The following is a 20,241-nucleotide window of genomic DNA, read 5'->3' as shown; positions in this document are numbered from 1 at the left end:
ATGGGAGAAAGAAGGGACTGGATCCAACCTTCCCATGCTGAGCCTTGAACACAATGGATGTAAATTCAATACCCTGATGACCATAGATCACAGGACCTTTCTTGTTGTCTCGTTCGTCATTTATCAGATGGATTCCCCCGTCTCCTTGACGAAGGCGGCAGTACATCATAGGTAGCAGGTCCTACAGGACCTTTCTTTATACATTGAACCAATGTTTTTAGGTAACTGAAAATTGCATGAAACCGAAAATAATGAAAAAAATCGTTTAAAAAAAAAAAAAAAATCACACAAAGATCACAATTTTCAATACCAAACTGAAACACTATCTTCCAAATAGTTGACAGAAAGCGGTAATATGAACTGATGGAGAAGATATGATTTACAATTATCATTAAAGTATCAATGCGGCTGAGTGCAGTCAAGATATTTTCCCACTCAAAATCAAAAAACACATTTTTCTTTTTAAAGTTCAGCAGACAATAACTCCTGGATACTAACCCTTGGTGATATGAGATCATTGCAATATGAATCTGAAAGGCAGACTACTTTCCATGCACTTCTAAGCGGTTGAAATAATTTTGCTGAATATAAGCAATGTTTTATCAAGAGGACGAAATCCAAACAAGCAATGACCTGTATCCTGACCTCGGTGTTATTTCCGTGAGACAACAGCCCTTCACTGGCAAGCATACTTGTTAGTAGCAGTCTTGCGAGTTAAATATTGTACCTTGTACATGTGTTCCTAGTATCTTGTCACTGGCAATGGCATGCCCACTATAGCCTTTGCATTTCATTGTATTATATTCCTCTTTTATCACAACAGATTTCTCTGTGTGCAAATCTGCTCTCCTCTGGAAAAGTGCATCACTACACTGCAGTTTCAACCTTTTTTCTTCTTTTTCCTGCCTTCTACTAGTAAATTTGTTTTCAGATCAAACTGGATATTTCTGCAGAGTAGAATTTTGCCAGGGACAACCCTGTACAAGCATGGACACACACACACACACACACACAGTCACCGTTTTCACATTGCACTTTATTTCTCTTTAGTAGTTTCACTTCTTCAACATCACTGCCATAGTCACACAAGAATGAGTTTCACCACATATTTCAAACACACAATGATTGATCTGTTCTGTTTTTTCTCTCTCTTTGAGAGGAAACCTTTGAACAACAAAAACCCTGCCTAAATTAGTAAATATCATGGACCATAATCTAAAATACCTGTCAACTGACATCATGTAAAAACTAATTTGGCAATAGTCCTTACTACAGGAGGGGTAACAATATAAGCAGACCAGCCAAACTTGTGAATGAATTATATATATAAAAAAAGAAATATATATATATATGAAAGAGAATGAAACAAATGAAGAATCTCATGTATCTCAGCTCAGACATACCTTTGTTCAACACTTTAACTCATGAACACTTGTGTAATATCTTGGAGCGGAGCCTGCAAAATGACACTGGTTTAGGGGCAGTGGTAAAAGGTGGGGCAGGTGGGGGGGGGGAATCAGGCTTTTCATGAAGATCCATGAGATTGTGCTCTCCTCACTAGACTACTTTGGGGGTATGAAAGGGGTGGGGGAAGAAAAAAAAAACTTTTTACCCAGGGTTCAAATGGGGTGGAGGAGGGGGGAACAAACACATGACACTCTTTTCCATTCTTTCTCCTGCAATTTACAAGTTTTTCATTGTTTGTTTGCTGTTTGTTTTTTTCTTTCCCCAAGACCATAACCAAAGCAGTCTGACTTGCTCCTACTAGTGACTCACCAACCTCAGCTTGGCCAGTTACATACTTTCCATCAACAGCCGACAAATCTTCCTTGCAAAAGATTGCAGAGACTGCAACTTGAGGGGGGGGGATAAAAGGGGGGCTGGGGATGGAGACAGGTCACATACTCATTCAATACTATTTTACAATCATGCCAGAAAAATATAAAACGACCACCCCAACCCCCTCCCACTTTTAAATTTTAGTTTGTGTGTGACCCGCTTCTGGTTTTCAACAATGGACAAGTGTCAGGCCCACCAACCTGATATATTAAGACTATTGAGAGTTTTCGTCTTTTTTCAACAGACAAAAGGGCACAACCCTCCATCATGTGCAAAACAGTTCAATTTGCAGTTCATATTACAGGGTCCATACAGGTTTCTCCAAAGTTCAAAATTCCAGGACTTTTTCAAAACTTTCCCAGTGCATCTTCAGAAATTTCCAAGACATGAATTCATGTTTTTCCCTCACAATTATTATTTCTTCTGTTATCAAAATGACCAGCTGGGAAGATAAAAACAACGTGCTTCGCACGTCGACAGTGGAGCAGACACACACACACTAGTAAAGCGATGCATACCTTGTCATGTTTAACACCACAAAAGCACAGTTTGTATTTTCCTCAAAGAATTTTGGATAACCTTGTACTTGCACACATACTGACACTATATTAGATTTTTTTTTTTTAAACTTAGACCACACTATCTATATTTTCCTTCATTCAGCACTAGCATGTGTTTTTTGTTGTTGTTTTTTAAGGCTTTGACCATAAAAACCCATGTCTTTCAAGCTCTGAAAAATTACAATTTCAAATTCAATGATTTTCCATGAACTGTATGGACCCTGGAAACTGAAAAAAAGGGTTTCATCCACTGTCTCCCATACTGTCAAAATATTAAAAGAAAAGAAAAATCATCTCTCAAGAAGCAAGCGCACCCAGAAGTGAGGCAAAAAGTTCACCCAACACCACATTCACCATCTGTCACACACTTTACTTACACGCACCATCACTAACACATTTTGAATGGATGCAAAGTCCCACAGACTCCTCCCTCACATCACCAGGCCCCCAACTCAGTCGTCACAGTCATTAGGAACACAAAAATCTGAAGCACCCGGGGGGGGTTCGAGTTCAACTCCCACACCACCACCCCCAATCCCCCTTCCCAGTTCAAGGGTTGGCCTCAGCCATGTAGGTGTCCAGTTCAGCATCCAGGTGTGACTTGGTTTTGGACATGTACTCATCCAGCTGGTTGTCCAGCTGTTCCCGTGACACTCCACCCTCCTTGTTGTTGCCCCCTCGCCCCCGACCTCGACCTCCCCGCATGGCGCCGCCACGGCCGCGACCTCTCATCCCTTGACCCCGGAAGCCTCCACGACTTCCTCCTCGGGGCGGACCCCCTGCTACCGGACCTCCACGCATGCTGGTTCTGCAACACAGAGAACAGTTCTGATGCAACGGTCAGCACAGGCCAGGAGTGCGACTCGACTCGTCATGCCTCCTATGTTCTTGGAATTTACGTACTGTTTCTTCTGACATGCTCCAAATGATCGAACAAGAAACAGTAAAACGCACACAAAATCATGACAATGCAATGAAAAGAAATGACAGCCAAATTTTTAGTCTGTCAACCATTTTCCCCAGGATGAATGATGTGAAAAATGACATATGAGGTATGACATGCTGCAAAGTACACATCATCAAACACATTCTCATCAGCATTTTCCATAAATACCAGCACCTCTCTCTTTCTCTCCTTTTTAAAAAAAAAACTATATCTGCAAGGCATACAGTTATGTATGTAACATACTCTCTATTGTTGCTAATAGCCCACCCAACCACATATGTGCCCCAAACTAAAATTAAATGGCTGTCGCTTTACAGTTTACTGGAGAACTGTCAAGTGACTTTCAGTTTCACTAACACCAGCCAACCAAATTAAATAACCTTGCTGGAGCGTAACTGGAAAACTAAGTGATTTTCACTTTATTTCCCCAACACAAGCCAACTAAAATGGTTGGAGCCAGACTGGCAAACTGTCAACTAAGTGACTCACCAACACAAGCCATCATCACAAAAACACTCAATTTTCAGTTTAGCTCAAGTCGGGCTGATAACACATGGTCCTCCCAGTATCAGGGTTGAAAATTGGTGATCAAAAGCAAACCATCAACCAAACATAAAAAAAGGAACATATCTAACAAAAACTCAGTCAACAGGTATGGACAAGTGGAGAATAAAAACCTGGAAGAGAAACTGCAGTACATCATGTAACTGATAAACTCCACACCCAGCTGAACTCAGAACAAGCCTCTGACACAGGCTATTCAGCGCATTTCTCAATACTACTGTACCAGCATGAGCAATGGGGTAAAACAAAACCTATCTGGAAAAAATATATATGTATAACACGATTTTTCATAACAATACAGTAAAAATACATACTCCCTTTTTCTGAATCGAGTGCCAAAAACACAGCCTGGATCGTGAAATGACAAAGTTACCCACACAGACACAGAGGCAAACACTGCTGAATGGGGTTCTACAGCAGCTACAACAAACAGGTGAATGGATCAGGAAGACAAACCAACCAAAGAGGAGGAAAAAGACAAGAAGGAAGAAAATCTCACTTTTACACAGAAACAAAGATAGTGCTAAAGGAAAAAAACACAAAACAAACAACAACACTCATAGCACACATGGAACCAAAAATATTATGTTACTCACTTCACATTAGGACAGTGACAGAAAAAAAAAACACTTCCACAGTTTCAGCACAGATCTTCCAAACAGTTGGAGACGACTTCTTCTTCTGCGTTCACTCGTATGCATACAAGTGGGCTTTTACGTGTATGACCATTTTTACCCCACCATGTAGGCAGCCATACTCCGTTTTCGGGGGTGTGCATGCTGGGTATATTCTTGTTTCCATAACCCACCGAACGCTGACATGGATTACAGGATCTTTAACGTGCCTATTTGATCTTCTGCTTGCATATACACACGAAGGGGGATTCAGGCACAAGCAGGTCTGCACATGTTGACCTGGGAGATCAGAAAAATCTCCACCTTTTACCCACCAGGCGCCGTCACCGTGATTCAAACCCGGGACCCTCAGATTGACAGTCCAACGATTTAACCACTCGGCTATTCCGCCCGTCAGTTGGAGACAGATCAAATCATTTATCGTACAGAAGCCTAACCGACCTTCCAAAACTTTGAAGACAAATCTACCATTTATCCTTGAGCGTAGCCGCTCCTGGCAAACCCACAAAGAAAACGTGATGAGCACTCAGTCACAACTTGCAGTGAGATTTTCAATGCTGCAACAGCACTCTCTACATTCTTCTCACCACAGGTCGTGCCTCCATGAAGCCAGTAATCTGTGTACTGAACAGGCTTTGACTGACAAAACGAAAGAGATCTGAATAATAAAAGTGCTCCCTCACCAAGACAGAAGCAGGACAAAGCACATTTTCTCTGCCATGTTTAATCCACACCCAGTGATGTTTAGCAAGTGACTATGTGCCTGCAGAGACAGTGAAAAAACAAAAACAAAAAAAAAAGAAAAAAGAAAAAACAATGGGAGCAGTGGAAGGAAGGAAAAACAACAAAAATAACACAGGCAGACCCAACCCCCCACCCCCACCCCCCATGTATGTGTGCACTCTCGTGTATTATACATGCGCGTATGTACACAAACAGTTTCAAGGTGAATCCAAGGTGGAGGAAGGGGTGGGGCAAGTTCAAACTATAGACCCATTCGGCAGGGCTTATTATGGTTACAAGCAAAATGCACACCCTCACCCTTTGAATCCAGTTTGCAGATTTAATCTATGTATGTATGTGTGTCTTGTGTGTACTTATATGTGCATATGTGTACAACAATATCAGTTGAAAAGTGAATCCAAGGTGGAGGATGGGATGGGAGTAAGAGGCCTGAAAACACAAAATAACGTATCTATTCATGCATGCATATTTTATCTTGTTTTAAAGAAACAGCTAAGATAACCAAACTACAGATCATCTGTAGAAGCAGTAAAGGAGATCAGAAAGCATGAATAAATTTGTGGATAGAGAGCAAGACAAAAACAAACAAAAAAAAGCCATCACAGACCAATCATTTGCTAGCTTGGAGTGTGAATGTCATTGTGTAATGCGGACATGTTCATGGATGCAAGTAAGCAATGTGTCTGTACTTATGCTTATGTGTGCATGCAGTCTGTTTTTATTCTTTCTTTTTTACAATCTTCAGTATTCAGTAGATCAGACAAAAAAAAATATTAACAAAATATATCCATAAAGACCCCGTAAAGAAAAAAACTTTAGAACAAAAAAGGATAAACATGACCAGGAGATGAAGAACAAGGCGGCTTTCAAAATAACTAGGAAATCTCTCTCGTTCCAGGTCAGAGAACAAGTCTCTTTACAGGTGAGGTCACCCACCTGGACCCCACACAGAAAGCTACTTCAGCCGGGGTGTACAGAACCCCCCCTACCCCAACCCCACTCCTTCCCCTAACACACACCACCCAGAGTGTCATTCCCATGTGAAAAACAAACCACACTACATCTTCCCTTGCTGTCAAGGACCACTCCACACACACAGTCACTCTGGATTGTAGATTTGTACATCCACTTATACTGCAACAGGACAAATGTCCCAACTCACCCAAACATAATTATCCACTTAAACTGCAACAGGACAAATGTCCCAACTCACCCAAGCATAATTATCCACTTAAACTGCAACAGGACAAATGTCCCAACTCACCCAAGCATAATTATCCACTTATACTGCAACAGGACAAATGTCCCAACTCACCCAAACATAACTGGGCATCAAGTTTGTCGGTCCTCTTCACACTGCGATGAATGGGACATTAAAACCAGTCAGACAACAACTCAAGCCTAAAGTTGTTAATCAGAGCTAACAAAGACAAGAGAGGCAAGGCCTTCAAGACTCACTTGTGATAAATTAAGTCCCCTAGCATTAATTACAGAGTAATTTCCCTTCTTTACTATCTGCACCAAAACGTTTGCAAAATAAATAAAAATTCCATGCTTGGCAAAAGAAGTTCCTGTTTGAACAAAAAATGATAACAATGACTCCTCTTGTTGTTGGGTCAGAATAAGAGGTCAAAGTGCCAAGTTTAGAGAATACAAAAAATATAACAGTAAATGCAGTTTGCATATAATTAGGCTTCTTTTTTTTTTTTTTGTGCCCATCCCAGAAGTGCAATATTGTTTTAAATAAGATGACTGGAAAGAACTGAATTTTTCCTATTTTTATGCCAAATTTGGTGTCAACTGACAAAGTATTTGCAGAGAAAATGTCAATGTTAAAGTTTACCACGGACACACAGACACACGGACACACACACACACACACACACACACACAACCGAACACCGGGTTAAAACATACTCACTCTGTTTACACAAGTGAGTTAAAAATGTATCAAAGACCGCATCAGTGAAAAAACTTTTTTTTAAAGTAATGTGACATTTGTCCTCTTCTGCAACAAACTGACTGGACATACTCTACACTTTTAGTTTTAGTACATGTCCAATGTCAGACGCAAACGCACACCCCTGCACTGTTCCACAACCGATCTTACCACACCAACTAACAAACCATGCAACATGCAGGATGCAGACAGCCAAGCATGCCAGCCACCCTGATGCTGAAGTGAAAACACAGACATTATCTTCCCACCCTCACAACACTAACGTAAACTACCTGGTAGGTGCCCTTCCACACTTTGCACACACTTCACCTTTAGTTGGGGACGGACGTTTACTGGGCACTTTACAGCACTTTTGCTGGAACTTAATCTCTTAAGTTACTTAGTTTCACACAACACTGGATGGGCTGGGTGTAAAAAATGCAAGCTACTGGAATACAACATGGAGTAACATGATCTCACCTGGTTTTCCAATGACATATATATTACTGACATCTCTAAATCTGCACTCCTTTGTAAAACACCACAATCACAAATAGCTAACAGAAAAATCGCAAGGTTCATGGTAAACATGTTGGGTTATGCCGCTGGTCAGGCATCTGCTTAGCAGATGTGGTGTAACGAATATGGATTTGTCCTAAACTGTTGCGCCTCCTGGAGTTACTGAACTGAACTCATGGTAATCGTTTTCTCTTCTTTTCAATGTAGGGGGTATGGCATTTATTTACAACGCATTTTTCCCAATGAAGTTTTTCAAATAGAAACTGGAGGGTAGGCATTTACTACTTGATACCGGGTGTTTTACAACATAGTTTACAGCAGTTGTAGCATTACACAAACAAGAACAGCCACAACTGCTACGGTAACAAATAACAAGGACAGCCACGACTACTACGACATAAAAGACAAAGGCGCACGACTTAAGCTAAACAAACAAGGACAGCCACAACTGCTATGACATGAAAGACAAAGGCGCACGACTTAAGCTAAACGAACAAGGACAGCCACAACTGCTATGACATAAAAGACAAAGGCGCATGACTTAAGTTAAACAAGGACAGCCACAACTGCTATGACATAAAAGACAAACAAGGACAGCCACAACTGCTATGACATAAAAGACAAACAAGGACAGCCACAACTGCTATGACATAAAAGACAAAGGCGCACGACTTGAACAAGGACAGCCACAACTGCTATGACATAAAAGACAAACAAGGACAGCCACCACTGCTATGACATAAAAGACAAACAAGGACAGCCACGACTGCTATGACATAAAAGACAAACAAGGACAGCCACGACTGCTATGACATAAAAGACAAAGGCGCACAACTTAAGCCCATTACTGTTTTGCCCTTCCCATTCATATTCTGGACAGCTGTTGTAACAACATGGCACAGAAACATTTGTTTCAGTCACAGTCACTGCACTGTAGCTTAGAGCAACAACCAACCTTGTCACTCCAACACAAAAAAAACCCAGACAACTTGCAGTTTACAGATGAAAGCAGGGCCACAACAAATAGCCACAGGATAAAATGAAACACGTTCTTCACGTTTACACACAGAACAGTAAGAATACTAACTCACACACACACACACGTCAACTAACCAAACCACAACATTTTCACAACTAAAATTTAACTTTTTTAAGGATCTTCACTGGAAGGTTTGTAATATTCAGACCAGGCCACTCAGAGCCATTCATGAACATGCAACTATCGAGACTACAGAGAAATGCCCGACAAAGACCATGTGAACCAGGCAAGGTTCTGAGCCAGAAATCATGAGGTTTTTGTTGCTGAAGGAATTTGTACTACTCTTTGTCACAACCGATTTCTCTGTTTGAAATCTGGACTGCTCTCCACAGGGGGAGGGCGTTACCACTGTGCGGCGCCACCCTTTTGTCACCTCCTTACTGTCTTCAAGTCTATCACAACTTGATCAGTTTCTCTCAAGAAAATCTGGGCATCAAATATCCAGCTTTGTTGATGTAACAGCCTATTTACCATACTCTCCATCCTGTACACAATGTGCTCTTGCTCTTTCTTTTTCTCTCTTGAGTCTTATGTTAATCAAATAGATCAAGATAAGGAACCATTTACTTACCATAAACCATGTGTAGGTAACCGATATACCTCCTGATACATGAAGTTTAGTGATAATGACATCTTCACAGGAAAACCCTACACTGCACACAACACTTGGACAACAATACTGTACACTGTATGAGATTGCCGTAAGCTTTCAGTTGGGCCAACAGATATGCGAGAACTGTGCGATCAGTGGTTTTTCCACTGCAATGGGAATTCATTTACAGCTCAGTCTTTCAAGAACTATGACTCTACCACGACTCATGAACTAGGAGGCACGATTGCACTACCTCTTAGTGCTGCAGCCCTCAGGGATAGCTGACCTTTGGGGACCATCCCAACAGACTACCCTCTTGGCTGAGAGAGTGGTGATATAACTTGGGTAAGACACTCTCTAGTACATAATCAAAATCTAGATCAGACTGTAGGGACAGCAACTTCCTCCTCTGCTGTTCTGATGGTCATAATCCGGAAATGACTACCAATTATTAAATACATATAGTTCCGCTGTTCCTAAGCAACACACACACAAGAATCTTCGAACTCGCCTTAAACTCAGAAGAACCAACCAGCATATCCAATAACACCTTGATGTATTTGCGTCTATGCGTGCTGTGCCAGCGTGCAGAAATCAACAAATGGTAAAGCCAATCCTTTACGCTCGCCTTCATTACACAGGACTCCTGGAGGCATATCATCATAGCACTCTGAGCATGGGAAGGGCAGAGCAGAAAAGTGCCAGTTTCACACACACACACACACACACGATCATGTCACCTGAAGATGATGATGTTGCAGACACTTTATTCGTACCTTTCCTCAGTCAGACCCAAGCTCTAAATGCTTTACAAACAAGGAGTCATTTGCACAACAAGGTGTCTCCCAAGGTAGAACTGAGTGCTGTCTGTAGAGGCTCATCATTTGTTTCTTGTGTCATTCAGACAGACTTCAGTCATGCACACACATATACCCTGTCACAACATTTCTCTGCAATTTGGGCTGCTCTCCTCAGGGAGAGCGCATCACTACAGTGCAGAACCCCCTTTTTCTGTTTGCAACAGTGCATGTATTTTCCTATTAAAGTGGATTTTTCAACTTTTTTTTTTTTTTTAAACCAGGGACAACCCTTTTATTGCTGTGGGTTCTTTTATGTGTGGTAAGTGCATGCTACATAATGAACCCTGGTTTATCATTTTCATCCGAATGATTAATGTCCAGACCACCACTGAAGGCCTACTGGAAGGGGAGAACACACTGGCAAGTGTGGGATTCGATCACATATACAGATTTTCTCACAACTGAGGTGAATGCGTTACTACTAGGCCACCACTCTATCATCCAATCCTTACAATCAACAGTGCTACCTCTTCTGTCAGCCATTATCCTGTCACAATCTTGGCAGCCTGACATTTCGGTCGGTCTTTTTTTTTTGCTGCTTCTTCTTCTTTTTTTTTTTTTAACCCCCAGTGTAACACTTGTGCCGACACGGAACTGATATTTTAAACTCCCCAATTGTGGCAACACCTACAAACAAGGTAAATGCTCATTTGTCTTGCTGACGTTAATATGGAAATGAAGGCGATATATACATCACTCAAAACAAAAACAAACTCTGGAAAAGTTACCAGAAAAGAAAAAAAAAACCTACTGTTACGTCGACTGTCTCAAAACAACTCCCCACACCCCATCTCTCCTTCACTTGCAGGCAGCTACAGTTCAGGTACTTGTCTCCGCACCCTAGTCTTCACCGGTCAAAATTTACTGTTTAGTCCTCGGAATGCATATATGTGAGTGTGTCTGTCTGTGTGTGTGTGTACCCATCCGCATGGTAGTTTTCAGTGGGAAGGAGTGGCAGGTGGGAAGGTGGGGGCAGAGTGAGGAAGAAGAGAGAGGGAAAGGGGACAGAAAACAGTGGCAGCTGTGTGCACTCGGGCACTGACACTGATGGATCAGCAACATTACCATGTCAAATACAGACCCTCTCCCTGAATTGTTTAATGAAACACACGCCGCTCCTCTCTCGCTGAGAGCTTTAGGAGTGGTGGAGGACAGCATGTAAGAGGGGAAATCATTGAGATATAATGAAGAAAGATAATTTTAAAAAATTTAAAGAGAGAATGAGAAAGACAGAGTGAGCAAACGAGAGGGAAAGAGATAGGCAGAGAATATTTGTTAAGTGGGAAACTACTTATTTATCATGAGACTGCATTCTGATATCATAAACAAAAAATAGCTGTTCTGTCACATTCTGACCATGGCTCAAAGTCACAAAACGAACAAAAGTTTCAACACAAACAATTCCAAGTTCTCCTCTGACACTATCCGACAGACTTTTCTACAAACAACAACACTGCATGTTTTCTGAACATCAGTCTTCCATGATGATATGACCATCAAAGGATAGGGGATGATGACACTGATCTAAACCACTCCATGCAAAACATTAATACACTCCACTTATTTTTTTGACATTTCTTTTCATTTAATAAAGAAACATTGTAGCATGTTATGACATGCTGCTGTATGCATAATAAAAGCAATGAAGTCTGCTCAAAACAAGTTTCAAGAGACAAGAAGAATCTACTTCTGTGAGCCCATGTATCAAGAAACTGCTAAGAAATATTATGCTGGTCAGACGGCAAATGTCTTTGTGTAAACCACATCTGTAGTCAACACGGCGAAAAGAAACAAAACAATTATTTCATGAGGGTAGTGGAGTAAGAACAGCTGCCCTTTTTTAAATTTTATTTCTTTTAAATACATCTTTGCCTCCACAGCCTGCCACTGGATGCATCATGAAGGCCCACTATTTTGCACTGATGTGTATCTGCTGTATTATCAGTGGTTTCTCCAGTCAATGGGAAACCATTTACAGTTTAGTCTTTTGTGGAGGACTATGACTCTCAAACTAGGAGGCAAAATTGCACTGGCTCTTAGTGCTGCAGCCTTGTGGGCTAGTTGGCCTTTGGGAACGATCTCAACACCGACTGTCCTAAAACCCTCTTGGCCGAGAGAGTGGGGATGTACTTGGGCAAGACACTCTCCACTATAATCAAATTCTAGCCCTGCTAGTCGGAACAGCAGTTGCCTCCTCTACTGTTCTGATGGTCATAGTCGGACATGACTGACTATCACATATCTGCTGGCCTTACCCGATACACCAAGCTGCTGAAACACCAACACAACTAGAAGGGAAACAACCAATTTGAAAAACCACTTTCTCTGGAATGCAGCAGATGGATTGTTTCCCTTGACCTATGTTCTGACAAACCTTTCAGCCAAGCGAGAGCAATGACAGGGCTTCTAACAACAATCTTGCTGATGAAGTGCATGGACAGATACTTGCACGGAGGGAAGGGGAAGGGGGCCACCAGAAATCCTATAAAGTATAATTTTAGGTCGCCTTCTGTGAAAACACCAACATTCAGTCCACTCAAAACTGCAGTCCCCCACCAGGAACTCTACAATTTTCAGTCACCATCTGTGAAAACACGATCATTCTGTTAAGCCTTTCACTTCTGACTGCCGATATATCCTCAAGTTTAAGGGTAACAGCATTATAAACAGCCCAACCACTCATTTGAATACGCTTACTTCCTTGTAAATGGCGACTGCTTGATACATATTCAAAGCAATCTCAGCAAGTTTTGGCTTGATTCCGATGCCTTTTTTCCCCACTTTGTAAAGCGAAAAGCTGTCAAGCGTGTCAACATGGCTGCCAGGAAGTATGGTGCAGAAGAGGTGGCTAGAATTTTGTTTGGTTTTTAGCAGAATGTTGACAATCGCAACTACGAAAATGTGACATAGAACGAAAGTAATGTTATTGATCAACTGAAGTGATTCTGGTTATCCTCATGATTACATGTAGGGGCATATTATAAGTGGGTATAGGAAATAACCCATCACTTTAGCCTAGAACATGTGCAAATCTTCAGTCATAGTCAGGATATTTTGTTATGAAAAGTGTACAACTACACCCCCTAACACAATGTATGTCCAAACATCATCTTTGATACTATATTAATATAGAAATCCTCTAAAAGTTTTATTCCAAAGATGATTCTTGTTGCATTGTAAACTTGCTTGCAGAACAGAAAAAAAACAAATCCAAGATGGAAGCTATGGAGGGCGAAGGGGGGTATATAAGAAAAAAAAAAAGTGGGGGAGGGGTGTGGGGGGGAATGGGGGGCTGTCCTAATCCATGCCAGCGTGCCCTGAAAGAAAGTGGTTAGCTACACCACGACAAACAAGCAGGCACACCAACACCAAGCCTAGAAAATGGCAGGAAGGAAAGGTAGGTTAGTGAGTGACCTGTCTCCCTGGTAACGACCCCCACGACGCTGGTTCCTGCCACCTTGACCCCGCCCCCTCCAGCCAGAGGACGGCCCAAAGCCCTCTGGGAATCTGAGTGAGCACACACTATGGCCAGTCAACAACCCTCTCACACAACCTTTACACCTCTCTTTCACCCCCGTCACCATCAATTCTTCCACAGCACATACCATGAGAAATGTTTTGTCAACACAAGAAAATGGAGTGTGTGTTTTTTTTTCAGTATCTTGTGTTTTCAGCACTCGTCCAAGAAAGCAGATTCCCTGAGGTGCCATTTTTCATGATCCTTAACCCTAACAAGACAAGAAATGTTCTGAAACCCATTAAAAAAATTTTGGGGGGGTGACTGTTTCTTTTCATTCTGTCGTGCTTTCAGCACTCATCCGAGAAAATGTCATCACTGTGGTGCCATTCTTCATGACCTGCAATCCCTTCTCTTGCTGTGCCCTCCAGCTGACTACAGGTACATATGCCTTCCAGTCACCTACAGGTACACATGCCCTCCAGCTACCTACAGAACATGTGCCCTCCAACCATGTACATGTACCGTCCAACCACCTGCAGGTACATGTGCCCTCCAGCCACCTGCAGGTACATGTGCCCTCCAACCACCTGTAGGTACATGTGCCCTCCAGCCACCAACTGGTACATCTCCAGAGATGATCAAGGTTCAAAATTAAAGGGGGACTTTGTGTCAAAATCTACAGGAAAAAAACCAACAAAACACTTTGGGTGTATATAACCTCAGGGATCAGACTGAGGATTTCTGCAGTCTGACGCCACTTTTTCCCCCCCAACAAACCACTTCCCCTTCATAATCATATGAAAGTGTATGAAGTTACCTACTTTCAAAATCTTCTCTTGGTCTCTTGGTCCAATTTCAGACCCTAGTACAAAAGATCCCACATCTGGGAGTGCCCAAACAGTGCAAGTTTTCAACAACAAAATTCAACTCCTTTTGCTCTCTGAATGACACACCTTGGTATGTTGTCTTCTATTGCTCTGCCTGCCATTCTGAAACAACTGTTTGGCTCAAGCAACAGGACTTTCTCTTTCTGTACATGCTAATGTTCTTGAAAACAAAAATTGCTCTGCTTGCCTGAAATTCTATCCACAGTTCCTAATTTTTTTTTCAACTGCAGCAAAGTAAGAAGAAAATTACAGGAAATCAAAATATTTGTATTAAAAAAAAAAAAAAAAAAAAAAAAGAAAAACACTGTAAAAAGATAAGGTGAAAAATATAATGCAGGAAGTGAAATACAAGTCTATTGAAAAAAGTGTCTGTCCAAAATTTGACTCCTTTGTAAACATTATGGCAAACGAAATGAAAATCTGTTGAAATTAGTGTCTGTCTGAAATGCAATTCCTTTGCTAAACCTTCAGCATTCCTTTGTACAAGTCTACAACAATTAAAAAGAAAAAAAAACTGGGAGTTGTGGACAATGATCATACAGTAGAAAATCATGCAGATGTCAATTCACTGCCACATATGCAATATACACTGACATCACCAGCATAGTGATTTATTTATGTCATACAAATAGGCCAAGTTCATTCCAAGGACAAGACTGCCAATCCCCTAAAAGTTAATTATCAGGTTCCAAATATTTGTTCTGTAAGCCCACAGTTTAGACTCTCTCTTATTAGTCGACAGACTGCACTGAGGCTAGTCCCCCCCCACCCCGGACACTAAAATATAAAAAGAAATGGGAGAGACACTCTCCCTGTTGAACCATGGTTTTCCCAACCATGTGTGTAGCAGGGAGGGTGGGGTTTAGCAAAATTGGTAACTGGTGGCAAGAACACCACATCGGGGCATCTTGGACGTTCACAAGTGTCAACAACGTAACCCCTCTGGCTGCCTCCCCCACCCTTCCATCCCCAACTTTTCGTTCACGGACACACAAAACATTCAGCTTCAGGAAAACGGCATGCACACTTTGGCATTCTAACGTTCTCCAAAGCACCACAAACACACTGTAACAGAAAGGGCAGACACTTTCAACAAAACTTTAAATAATTACAGTAAGATATTCATGAAAAAAAAAAAAAACGAAAAAAAAGGGAAGTGTTGAGAGGGGGTAAAGGAAAAGATAACTGACCTGTTGAAGTTACCCCGCATCATGCCTCGACCTCTGCCCCCTTGCTGACCTCTGAAGAAGGTGTTTGTTCCACGGAGAGCTCCTCGCCCACCTGCACACCACACGGTTACCATGGGTGATGCCAATGTTGTCCTCAATTGGTTGATGTGTTGCCACTAGGCCATTGTTCCACATGTACATTATGTCAGTGCTATCACCACTTTTACCCATTCCCTGTTTTTGCAATATATTTTGTGTATTCTGTGTGATCCTCCATACCCCACAAATGAGTGAAAGGAAGACATCATCAGGGTTAAAAATACCCACCTGTCAAACTGTCCCAGACAACTTGACCTGTTAGTGGACAAGTGGAAATGCTCTCTCCAACTGTCCATTGGGGAATCAGTTTCAGACTGTCAGTGGAAAGGTGTTCGAGTAATGTTTCAGTGCTAACTGATTACACTTCCCTCCGCCCCCCTTTTCAACGAGGCAAGGCGTATTCTATCAACAAACCATGTCAACATGGAAACCACAGATCTGACTTGAAATTATCTGTGGGTGGATCTGACTTGTAACTGTGGGGATCTTTATCTAAATGTTAATCTTAATCATGAACACTGACAGTAAAACCCTCAGAAAGGTATAACTGTTCACCTGTTGCACTATTCAATAACAAACACTGCACTCAAATTCAAAATGAATGGCCAGCCTCTGTAGTCAATGGGAGCAGTGACAATGGTCTGACTTTTCTACTTAACTTTTTTCCAGGACTACTATCACTACACCACCAACAGTGACAGCATGAACTACTATGTGGAATGCTGTATGGGTGGACACCTGGTGATGTATTTGGCGACCACAGAGAACTATCTTAACTAAACCTGGGGGGGTAATTTTCATACACACTACTCTCCTCTACTGAAGATAGGAAGATTATGCTTTTTCTCTAACCATACAGTCAAGAAGCAAACCCTATTAATAAACAGTTCTGAAAATAATTCAGTGTGAAGAAGTAGTACCTGTAATGAATATTAACAATGACAAAATTATGACATACAGTGTTCGTTTAGGGTTAAATTTTCTCAGCTAATCCATCTTCAATCTCCGTGAAATTACTTACAATTTACAACTCAGATCATATTCTAATATTCTAACAATAAATAAAACACCAGTCCACTGAAACACCCACCTCTCCCCCTCATGGGCTGCATGGGACTGCCTTGGCCTCGGCCCCCACGGAAACCCCCACGGTTGTTGAAGTTAACCGGGGAATGCCCACGGCCCCGCATTCCCATTGGCGGACCTCCCCGGCCCACAGCGTCCAGGTTCAGGCGAGCCTTGATGTTGCCACGCCCCAGTCGCTGCTTCAGACTTCGCTGTTAACACAGTCAAGTAATCCCCAACATAACAAACCGAACCAGCAACTGAGACAGAACATGGGATTAGGGAGGAAAGTGGGATGGAGAGGAAAGGGTGGGAGAGGAAAGGGAGAGTTCGGGGCCGCAGATTGCGTAATACTGAAAGATTAAGTAATTTTTCATACAGGCTCAATCACCCATGTCCATCCTCTTTTTTTTCTTCTTCTTCCCATGTGGAACCTACTATCTGAATTCTTCGTATTTCTTAATTCTGCACAAGTTAACTCATTTACAGAGACCAGGTCGCTGTTAATGTTCTATTTGTATTGTTTTCATTGTTACATTCACTTCATCGGTTCTTGATTTTTGCAACAAAAATAAAAATTTTCATTGTCAGCATAGTGCTTGCAGCATATGAATGTGAAGCTCAATGCAGTGCACAACATTCAAAATTAAAGCCATATTATTAACCGATATGTGTGAGGTGAGCATCCCTGAAGCTCAGCATAGCATACGTTCAAAACAAAAGCAGTTGGTGGGTCTCTAACTCTATATGACTCGCATAAATAGTAAGCGTTCATCACTAATTCAGATGTAACAGACTAAATCTATTGACCTATACCTTGCACTGCACCAGTTAAACATGGTCACTACATGACGCAAAATGTGACACTTCACAACAAAACCTCAACACACTCACACAGTTCAAGACACTTCAAAACAAAGCCTCAACACACTTCCAGTTAAACACACTTCACAACAAAACCGCAACACACTGGCACAGTTAAACGCACTTCACAACAAAACCTCAACATACTTGCACAGTTAAACACTCTTCACAACAAAACCTCAACACATTCGCACAGTAAAAAAAACACCCTTCACTCACCTGCTGCTGCTGTTGTGGTGGGGGCATGCCACCCATCCCCATGCTCCCCATGTCCATCAAGCCGCCGCCCACACCACCACCACCTCCTCCTCCCCCCTGGTAAGGGTTCATGTTGACCCCAGGGCGGTTGGCCAGTTGCTGGGCCAGACGCCGGTTGGCCGCAGAGGCCTGTTGTTGGGCCACCATATTCGAGCGGATGTTCTGCACCGTGGGCTGCGCTCGTTGCTGTATGCTCGTGAAACTTGGGAAGCAAGGGAGAGCAATATTGCCATACTATTTTTTGTTGTTGCTGTTGTTGTTGTGTGGTCTTAGCATCAGTGGCTGGCATCACTTTTCTCTTTTTTTTCCCTCCATATTTCTATCTCCTCAGTATCTTTTTTTTACAACTGATTTTCCTTTCTTGGTTATCGTTTCCTGATCACCTTTACTTTTTCCCCCCCATTTTATTTATTCTTCTTTTCTTTTCTTTTTTTTTTTTCATTTCCAGTGACACAACAAACACTGGACTTGCTTTTAATTACAAAAATGAAATGCCGAAACTATCAAGCCACTGGCTAGATATTTTTACATGATTACTTTGTTTTGCCCCCTTCATTTCCCGTCTGATTCACGTCTTGGGTGTTCCACCATGTGTGACCTCCACTAAGTTTTTTGAAACAAGATGCACTTCTCCCTCTTTTATACTCAATGGAAACACTACCCATTCCATGCACTTAAACACAATTCACAGATGAAGCGTACCTGACCCAATGCAAGCCAATTCACTTCATGAAACAGCATTTTCAAGGCATGCTGAAACTCGTTAGACCCCCGCTGGTCTTGGGAGTCACGTTTCACCCCTGCCTCCACAGATAAGCTAGTGCTTATCTGCCCGCTGTCATTGTGGTGAAAAGCCTTCCAACCCTTACAGGGTTCTCCAGTGCCACATGCCATTTCAGACAAATCAACCAAAATGATCTTCAATCACAACACAAACATAAGGGAGAGAGGCTAATGTGTTAAAAAAAAACCAGGGCAGGACGAAACCTTGATGGCACCTCAGCAGGTTACCAGGTGTCGCCACTGCCCTCACAGGCGCTTTTGGAGAAAACGCCTGCGTTTGCAGCTACTCATTCAGAGGTCAGACATGTGGGGAACAATTCTCACCGATCATTCAATGACATCTTTGTTGTGCTTTTAAGCACAATCTTTGTTGGGACTTGAGCAGACATTTCCCTTGTTGGTCTGAAATCATGGTTAAGGCCAAATTTCTTATAATTATAAACACAACAAAATTCCAATAAAGATAATCTATTCTAATTCTAAAACCAAATACTGTGTTCTGTATACAATTCTGTAACACCAACATTAACAGGATCATGATTTGATCTTGAGATCAGCAAGTCCCCACTTATGTTCCATTTAAGGATTTCTCTCATTTCCCTCTGTACTAGCCTGGTCGATTGTCCCTCACAAAATTCTGTAATAACTGACATCAGGAAAACATTAAATGCATACAATGATACATGGGAAAATTTTCGTCCGCGCTTGTTATCAAAATGTCTTTTTTTCACACTTGACATTTTCATTATAATCAAGTTCATTTTCAATGCAAAATGATCAGAAATAAAAATAAACATTCATACTCATAACGCCGTAAGTGATACATTAATTTGATCAGAGCAGCCACTACACCTTTAATAGAAGAAGAAGAAAAATCGCACGCCAATTATTCATTATGCTGCCCTTAGTTCAAAGACTGATAAATCCAAGACTGATAAATCCAAGTTCTTATGTTCCTCTGCACTCTGGGTCCAACAATGGAAACATCTCCCCGGAATTCGCCGATCCCGCTACCATTCTTAAATTTAACCCCATGTATAAATGCATCAAGCACAAAAATATCAATGCAATGCGTTCTTTAAAATAAAAGGATACGTTCTGTGATGACTTCAAAGACAGATGAACACACCAAAGGCTGGGTAAACAAGGATTTTTTTTTTCTCCTACCTAAACTCTTCACTTTGCAGTCCTGTACTCTGACGTATACATAACATAACATGAGTTCGCAGCAAAAAAAAACAAAAAAAGGTAAAATAATGTATCAAGTATGAGCAAAAATAACAGAATGATGAAATATTTCTTATGAACAAAAATGATAGATACAACTAACTGTTTGTTATTTTCGATTAAATTGTTTATTCGTTTCGGTGCTGCAATTGGGAAAGTCCATTTTGTTGTTACACATCAGCAGAATTTTGT

General features: G+C 41.6%; 1 protein-coding gene across 2 annotated transcripts; it reads right to left on the bottom strand.

Moving 5' to 3' along the window:
- Positions 1–1,018: 1,018 nt before the first annotated feature.
- LOC143277739 (uncharacterized) lies at positions 1,019–20,029 on the bottom strand. Of its 2 annotated transcripts, XM_076582641.1 has the most exons (7): positions 19,918–20,029; positions 19,147–19,224; positions 18,001–18,241; positions 16,943–17,129; positions 15,775–15,865; positions 13,652–13,744; positions 1,019–3,207 (listed from the first exon to the last, which is right to left on the bottom strand). In XM_076582641.1, the coding sequence occupies exons 2-7, from the start codon at positions 19,209–19,211 to the stop codon at positions 2,949–2,951; spliced, it is 936 nt and encodes a 311-aa protein (XP_076438756.1). In that variant the 5' UTR covers positions 19,212–19,224; positions 19,918–20,029; the 3' UTR covers positions 1,019–2,948. The 2 variants fall into 2 exon arrangements, with proteins under 2 accessions (XP_076438756.1, XP_076438757.1); XM_076582642.1 differs by lacking the exon at positions 13,652–13,744.
- Positions 20,030–20,241: the final 212 nt, after the last annotated feature.

Source organism: Babylonia areolata, chromosome 35 (genome assembly GCF_041734735.1).
Source record: "Babylonia areolata isolate BAREFJ2019XMU chromosome 35, ASM4173473v1, whole genome shotgun sequence".
In the NCBI taxonomy this organism is placed as follows: domain Eukaryota; kingdom Metazoa; phylum Mollusca; class Gastropoda; order Neogastropoda; family Buccinidae; genus Babylonia; species Babylonia areolata.
Note: the sequence above shows the minus strand (reverse complement) of the source record. Positions and strands in the feature narration are given on the sequence as shown.

Bases quoted from the DNA above. Each gene is read 5' to 3' on its own strand.
- LOC143277739 (XM_076582641.1), bottom strand. From the start codon at position 19,211: ATGTCTGCTCAAGTCCCAACAAAGATTGTGCTTAAAAGCACAACAAAG. The intron at 13,745-15,774 runs GTCAGTTATCTT...GTGCTCACTCAG, and splicing joins ATGCGGGGTAACTTCAACAG to ATTCCCAGAGGGCTTTGGGC. The intron at 3,208-13,651 runs GTCACTCACTAA...TCTGTGTTGCAG, and splicing joins GGTCGTTACCAGGGAGACAG to AACCAGCATGCGTGGAGGTC.